The following is an 8781-nucleotide window of genomic DNA, read 5'->3' as shown; positions in this document are numbered from 1 at the left end:
TATATATATATATATATATATCTTATATATATACCAGACTAACATATATCTAGTAAATGCTAGGGCATTCACGAAGGTACAGGATAGTTCTAGAAACGTGGCGTGACACTAGTCACGTGACCTTGCTGACGCAACAACGGGAAAATCAACTTGGTATAATTTATCTTTTACCAAAGCTATACAAACGGTCAATATAAAAAGTGGTACAAATATCTCAAACTTTCCCATTATAGTCAATGTCAGTATATACCTAGGACTATCCATAATTATGTACATTGTTTCAGTACAACTATCTTATTTAGTGTAATGTGATTCCACATTGCTGTTAAATCTTCATGGCAGGACAACAGAAATAGTTGGTGCAAGTTTCAAATCATGTTGGTAAGCCTGAAAGCTAACTTGTGTCTGTAGTGATGATTGTTTGTAAAAACTTAACTATAAATAGAGAAAGTAAAATAACTATTAATTTGATCAAAAAAAAGAAACAACTAACACATTTAAGTATATTATTTCCTTAAAAATGCATAGTTAAGTATCCAATCTAAATAGTGGAATAATCACAACCTTAAAATGAAATACTGTAATAACTAAAAAAAATTAAAAGATAGAAAACAAAGTTAAGTGATTTACAATTTTAATGTGAAAAATTTACAATTTAGGCCTAAGCCCATCTTTTGGTTTCCAGATAGTACAGGCATTGAAACATTAACACAAAAATTCACACAAAATAAATATTGTTGGTTGTTCAATTATTATCAATTATAGTAGAAATGAAGTATTGTTGAGTTTCCTCTTATGAATAATGAATAAAAAATAAATTGCAATAAAAATTAATAACCAAAGAGAGAGAGAAAGAAATAAAATAAGTAACTTTCAATTAGTACATTAAAAATTAAGGAAGGAAGGAAAGAAATAGCATGAAAATTAAGTTGCCATAAGATTTAGTAGTTATCATGAAATTGAAAATAATTACAATAAAAAAAAAAGAAGGTAAATGTTGAAATATCTGAAAAATGATTTACACATTAATTTAAGATATGGTTGTAAATGTCAAGCTCTTCTATTTTATAGATCATCTAAGATCCACAAAGTAAAGACTTTATTTGGACATCTTCAGAGATTCTCCAATATATATTATTTTTCATTATGCAGCTGCTAGAACCTCACCATTAATGAGACAAATACAGCTTCATGTCAAGAGCTTCAAGGATTCTGTTAAGGAAATTCACAAACTAAAGATTAACCGACTTTGTTAATGAAATTCACAAACTAAAGATAAACTGACTTTGTTAATGAAATTCACAAACTAAAGATTAACTGACTTTGTTAATGAAATTCACAAACTAAAGATTAACTGATATTTGTAAGTGAAATTCACAAACTAAAGATTAACTGATATTTTTGTTAATGAAATTCACAAACTAAAGATAAACTGATATTTGTTAATGAAATTCACAAACTAAAGATAAACTGATATTTGTTAATGAAATTCATAAACTAAAGATAAACTGACTTTTGTTAATGAAATTCACAAACTAAAGATAAACGGACTCTGTAAGTGAAATTCACAAACTAAAGATAAACGGACTCTGTAAGTGAAATTCACAAACTAAAGATAAACGGACTTTGTTAGTGAAATTCACAAGCTAAAGAAAAACGGACTTTGTAAGTGAAATTCATAAACTAAAGATTAACCGACTTTGTTACATTGGCCAAGTAGCTTGCTGGTCAGCAGTTTACACTGCCCAAGTAACTTGTAGATTAAATTTAAGTGAACATAATCATTGTCAAAGAAATATATAAATATGTTTTCGTCAGCTACTACACAATGCTCATTGCTAGTGGAACATAATAAAACTCGTTATAGTAAAGCACCTTCTTGTAAAAACCCCAAATTAATTTTTCTTGAATACTGGTTGTAAAAGTTAAGCTGCAGACATTATTAGATCCCGGAATTATATAAATGCTCTTTAGTTTTTCACCCGTAACAGAAGACACAAAGATTTGCCTAATTTATCTGAGCCAATTCCTAAACACCTTTTGATTTTTTTAAACTGGTATATTTTTGACTGGATTGGAATTAAAGCACTGTGTCCTCTATTTTTATTAAGTAGATGTTGTTATTGTTTCAGGAAGTGAATTGTAGTCTTAGTTTTTGCAGAGTACTTATTTTTTCTGGTTTTTACTGCACAGTCTTCTCCGTTATCAATTGTAAAATGTTATAATAGGTTCATCTGCGGCAGTTTCAGTTCACTAAGTTCTCAGCTTGTGAAAGTGGCCCCTTACCTTCATCTAGTGGTGTGTCTTCATCTTCTGCTAGTCCATATGATGACACAAAGGTATTTGAAGAAATCAGTGAGGGAAAAAACTAGAAATATGATTTTTATACAGAAAAATTGGAAATGCTGATTTTGAAAGATGTTTTCAGTGGATTTAACTTTTTGTATTAAGAGTGAATACAGATGGTAAAAATACATAAATTTGCTAACAGATTCAAAGGTAATTGAAAATATTCCAGATTTTTAATTGTTTTTTAAAACAAAAGGTCTGAGTAAACTTCAAATCAGTGTAGATTTTATTTAAAGTTTTAAATCTCCTGGGGATTTGTTCACACTGCAGGATAGCAAGTTTTTCAATATTAATGATCTAGGTTAATAAAAAAATTAATTTTCTGTGCTGTGATAATAGGAATGTTCATTTTGTTATTGAAAAGAGAGGAGAATCTGAGATGTGGTTTAGTATTTAAGTATCTCAGTATTGTCCGTAGCAAGTTGTAGTATCTTGAACAGTAAAATTACAATTGTTAATACACTTGATCACTGACAGTTTCTAGAAATGTGCACATCCTCTTCACACAGTCATGTTAATTTTTTTTTTGCATTTTATCATCCTCAAATGAAATAGTGAAAATTGAGTGCTCTACTACAAGTAAAATTCTGCTGGGGATGAATAAAAAGTTTTTAACTATCCTTAACAGTTTAACCATTAAAAAGTTTTAACTATCTTTAACAGTTTAGCCATTAAAAAGTTTTGTTTTAACTATCCTTAACAGTTTAGCCATTAACAAGTTTTGTTTTAACTATCCTTAACAGTTTAGCCATTAACAAGTTTTGTTTTAACTATCCTTAACAGTTTAGCCTTTAAAAAGTTTTGTTTTAACCATCCTTAACAGTTTTAGCCATTTAAAAAGTTTTGTTTTAACCATCCTTAACAGTTTAGCCATTAAAAAGTTTTGCCCAGATTTCCAAGAAATTTCTGCCACTAAACAAATGTTCTTCTCCACACACACACACACACACACACACACACACACACACACACACACACACACTTACTCTGCAGTATGCTTTTCAATTGAATCACATGTTAGTTTCTACTGAAATTACAACATTTATTGAAACCTAATTCCTGTAAAAGTCCCTCAGAGAAAAGTTTCACATAAAATATTCAGCTTACGTTGAGGGTCTTCGATGTGTAGGTAGCACATGTTGTCAGAAAACATTTTTATAATGATCGTATTTGAAAACTGAAGTAATTTTTTTTATCGTTAAATGAAAATGTTTTGCAAGTTATTTAGTCATTCAGTATTTTAAGTGTAATTTTTTTTCTACTATTAACCCCTGTAAAGAAATTTTGTAATTTAATATTTTACATAAAAATTGTTGTGTCAATTTATTTTTCAGTTTTTTAAAAATCCACTTCTGTTATAATGTAAGATCTGTGGAATTAAACACATAGTTATATTAAAGATGTCACTGTGGGCTGACAAGGTTGAGTATTGTGGTAGAGCACAGAGGAATTAAACACATAATTCTGTTAAAGATGTCACTGTGGGCTGTCAAGTACATTATTTTTACTTGAAGATTTTTATAATATTTTATGCTTTTAGATAATATACACATGAAAAATATAAAGATGGTTTATTGAACTGCTGAGTAAAGACATAAAACTACAACATAAAAATGGTGAAAGGCTATGTTATTGAATAAAAAAAGTCAGATTAATTTCATCATCGGGTCTGATGTCAGGCAGCACCAGTGAAATATTTCCTTGTCCTATACAAATCTTTGAGATGCTCTCGCGCCAACGTTTTGTTTTCTTGAGTATCATTATTATTAATTTGTAAAAAGAGGTAACTTTCTTTCAAGAAGAATTAACTAACAAATTTACAATCACAGGAATAGTGGAATTGTCTCTATGAAAGCTTGTTAGTTCAGTGCTTTCCTTGTTTTTCAGTATTTAAGCTTCTTTGGCCAAGTTAGTGACCTTGAGGTTGCTGACAAACATGTAAATTAGTCATAGATATTCATTACAAATCAGGTATTGCTAAGAGATGTAGAACCAACCTGTATACCAATGATGTTAACATTATGCAATAAAACAGATAAACCAACAAAAGCAAAACGAAATAATTTCATATTAGCTTACATTTAATGAGCTTACTTTAAAACTTGCACCTACAAACATGCAAGTTTAGCCTGGATTTATTTCTCAGAAAATAATTTATTCAATAACGGCAATGATTCATCAGTCACTAAGGTTTTGAGTCGTTAAATTTAGAGAAGTTCCACAGATAGATCTGAGTATCGATTCACAAACTAATAAAAGAAAATAACTAATTCTAAGTTAAGAATATGATACATTCATTAGACATAGCAAACTGCTTATTTACAAGTTATTAATAAAAAAAAAAATTTAACTAAAATCTGAAAATAACCGTAAAAAAAAAAGATCTGATCAACTTAATTAGAAATTTTAAAATTGTAATTAACACTAATCACTTGTATATTAACTTAAAAGTAATGAAATTTGGCTTAGATGTAACTTTTGCCTAAAATTAGTATATAATGGACTAGCATTAATTAGAGGAGTCATGTGTACAGCAAGCTAGTTTTGTAATTTTTGTGAGTAGGCCTAAGGTCACAGAAACATCAGAAGACAAGCAACCTTAAGTTCTTGAGATTGGCAAGAATGCTGAGAATCAAAGAAAGTGCTGTAATTGGTCATAGAAGATCAGGAACAGAACCATTTAACTTCAATAGCATTAATATTTCTAAAATTGTACAACTGTTTAATTGAAGAACAAAAAAAAACGACTGGAAATGATTACCCTAAAACTATCACACTTTCACTGTTTGATGAAGACAGCAGATGATTTTACAGAATATATGGTAATAACATTTTGTATATATATATATATTATTTACTATTCAGTTCAAAAAAATTATTATACTCATTGTGTTTTATTTATTTTTTACATTGAAAAATAAATGTTGTGAGATGAAATCATTTTTTTGGTTAAATGTTAAAAATATGAATTGTGAGTGTAATTTGTCCTTCCAAATGTGTCAGGTTTAGTAGGACTTGTGTGGTCTTGTGAAAGCTGCAGTTTTACTTGTGTGTTATTTCATATAGGGTATTGGTTATTCACTTTGGAAGAAGTACTATTTAGATCATTCCTGTAAGTGAATTTGTATGTTATTTTTTGAGGTATGTGTGATATCACGCTATAATAGCATCTGTGAATAAGCACTTTATTAGGATTTCTTGTGTTTTGTTTGAAAATTAAGTTCATCTCATAAAAAAAAAAAAATAAAAATTAGTGAATGATGTAGTAAATGTGAGTTATTATAAAAGTATCAGATATTTTATGTTCTACAAAATGAGCTGAATATAGCCTGGTGTTTAGGGTTCAAGATTGTAAAATTGAGGATCCATGATTTATTTCCCATTGACACAAAATCACATTGTTCCTTGGGATCATTATAAGAGTGATGAGTAGAGTTGATAGTGGGTTTTGATCACTGGCTGTTTTCTCTCTAGTCCATCAGTTTAGAATTGGGAAAGTTAGTGCAGATAACTCTTGTAGAGCTTTTCAAGAATATCTAAACCAAACGATGTTGTAAAAATACTTTAAATTATTTCTTATTCTTTAGGGTATATTTTGTACTTTTATATATTTTAAGATAAATTGTTTTAAAATCTTATTTATGAGATCCAAAAATATTAATGATGTTATCCAGAGCTTTGTATTTTTACATAATTTTTCAAAATAACACAAGAAAATGAAAATTTGTCATAAAATGAGATTTTTTTAAGATAAAGTTTCGTAAAAGAAGATACGATAACCAATTCCTGAACAATTTAATGTGAAGGTAATTAATTTGGTCAGGATAATTCCAGTTGTTGTCAAAACCTATTTGGTATAACTTATATTTGGATTGAATGAGTTACAATTGCATGATCAGCTGATCACAAAAGTTGGGCTTTGAAGAATCAACTATGTTTCATATTGATGAACTATTTAACATGTGTAAAATGAACATTTGTGAATTGTTTTATCCTTGAGCTAGAACAATATAATATAGTGTACTTAAAGTTTTTGGAAATAATACTATTTTTGCATTACAAAACTTTGGCTTGCATTTTTTGGTCCTTTATGATATAATTAGTACTTTGGTCAGAACATGATACAAGGAAGCTAAAAAAAGCATCAGTTGTTGATTAAATTAGTTTTAATTTTTGAAGTTGCAGTTGGCATTAGTACATTTGTAAATTAAACCATATTTTTAGTTAAAAAAACAAATTGATGTTAATATTTTGGAAAACAATTATTTGTGATGCACAAATCATCTTGTGTTTGATTGGTTTATGATGAACTCGTAGTGTTACCACACACGAACACACACAGTGAGAAACAAGAACATAATGCCATTTATTTATTTTTGTAAATTTTGAATGCTGGATGTATATGTAGAACTTTCAAAAGTCATTCACTAATGCTAACCCTAAAAAACATAATTGTTAACATTGTAAATTTTGTGTTTCGTAGCTGTTATGCAATTTTAATGAACTGAAATTACAGAAATGGAAGTAATCCCACAATAAACAAAGAACGCGGGATTGATGAAGTGCAGGAAAGGCTGAGAGTAACAGAAAATAAATACAAAAATTGAGAAAAGTTATTGCATTCAGCATGATGAAAAAACATTTGATGTAAGACAAACTAGTACGCTACCAATAGACTTTACTGCTGCAAATTCCTTCATTGTGGAAACTTTTAGTACTATTCATGGGAGCACTCATGATTTTTAGTTTAACAGGTTGATAGTTATTTTACAGAAGTGAAACTCGCAGTGGCATGATCTAATTCAAACTATGTTGAATTGATCAGGGTGATAGGTCACTCTTTATTAATAGTATGTAAAGGATTAATATATGTTTAAAACTATGAGACAACCAGGCAATTATCATAATATACCTGAATGAAGATATATTCTAAGATAGTTATAAAAGGGTGAAATTAACAGTTAATTTACAACATGAGCAGAAAAATCATCTTACATGAAGACAGATAGAAGGCCTTACTCAACTGTCACTGGTGTAGACAGATAGAAGGCCTTACTCAACTGTCACTGGTGTAGACAGATAGAAGACCTTACTCAAGAATTGTGATGTTCCGAGCAGCAGTGACCTTCTCTTTGCATACCATGAGCCATTATTGTCCAACTTCCCAATATCAGAAATACCAATGTATTTTATCATGGCTTGCAGAAGGTTCAACAGAAGTTCCCGAAGATAGTCCCCTAACCTAGGTACATCCGTTGTACGAGAAAACAATCACAATGTTCTAAAACGCAGGAGGGTGCGATAGCATCTCTGATACCCACTACTGTTATTGTTCAATATTGCCTGGGGTGAGGAGTGGTTCTGCTAATGTAGCCCATGCTAGGAAGATAACTTCCGACACATTTAATCTGCCTTGCACCTATTTGACGTTGGACATCCACACAGTTCCAGGAGTTTATTCTGTTGGTTTTGGGTGCCAAAGCTCTGAAGAAATTGTTGCTTACTGAATTTAATGGAATTGTATTGTCACTTTTTTTTTACTGAGAGCAGTGTATTTCTTGATGGCTTTGACCACTTATCCATTGCCTAAGTATGCAAACTTGTAAAAATAAATATGGTTAATTTCCAGACTTTTTTTGTTTCTGACATAGCTTTTTGTATTCTGAGTTCGTAACAGAATTTATATGCTGAATTAATTGCATATGATGTCAAAGAGATGGTAAATTTGTGTTCAGGTGATTGACATTTTACTGTGTATTAAAAAAACTATGTTCACGGTTTTCTTTCATTATGAACTAGAAAATGCTATTTTACCTTACAATTACAAAGTTGCAAAGATCTATGAATATTCCAGTTGCCAGAATTCCATAACCGTTATGATATTGATAGAACATGAGGTAGAGTTAGCTAACATGAAAGATCACTTGGGAAGTATATACAGGAAAACATCCAACTCAAAGTTTCACCCGAGTGCCTGAAAAGCAAAGATTACAAAGTCCTTTCCGGTGTCAGAGTTATCAATGATCGTCAGTAGTTGAAATCAACTATCAGTATGCTAGAGTCTCATCTCAAAACCTTTTGTTCTAGCTCTGTTATCCAATAAGTATCGTGATGTCTGTTTTGTAGATATGTCGTTAAAACTCTAGATGGAATGAGTAATTATTACAAGCCACAAACCAACCTCTTGCTACCAAATATAACTCAGTAAATCAGAAAGTAAAGGTTGAAAATCTTTCAAACGTTCAACTGTCCTCGCTAAAACTGAGTCGTTACATCCTTTTCTACTTGTGAACACACCATTCAATAGCTAGGAAAGCAAGGATTACTACTTGCTTTCAAGCATTGATGTTTCTGATGGTGCATGACATCCCCTGGTGCCCCACAGTCCTTGCATTTTACAAAGTTCACAGTATTTCCTACAATAAAGCTCCG

General features: G+C 30.2%; 1 protein-coding gene across 2 annotated transcripts in view; it reads left to right on the top strand.

Moving 5' to 3' along the window:
* Window positions 1-7957, top strand: part of LOC106475917 (maspardin-like) — an 11106-nt gene extending 3149 nt beyond the window's left edge. The window contains exons 5-6 of one of the 2 annotated variants that reach the window (XM_013936592.2): window positions 2229-2339; window positions 6866-7957. In XM_013936592.2, the coding sequence (XP_013792046.2) occupies window positions 2229-2339; window positions 6866-6877 (123 nt within the window). In that variant the 3' untranslated portion in view covers window positions 6878-7957. Of the gene's footprint in view, window positions 1-2228; window positions 5761-6865 lie in introns of those variants that run through there. The other variant, XM_022379926.1, reaches the window with a different exon arrangement.
* The last annotated feature ends 824 nt before the right edge of the window (window positions 7958-8781 follow it).

The sequence above is a fragment of the Limulus polyphemus genome, unplaced genomic scaffold, assembly GCF_000517525.1.
Source record: "Limulus polyphemus unplaced genomic scaffold, Limulus_polyphemus-2.1.2 Scaffold9427, whole genome shotgun sequence".
Classification (NCBI taxonomy): Eukaryota; Metazoa; Arthropoda; class Merostomata; order Xiphosura; family Limulidae; genus Limulus; species Limulus polyphemus.
Note: the sequence above shows the minus strand (reverse complement) of the source record. Positions and strands in the feature narration are given on the sequence as shown.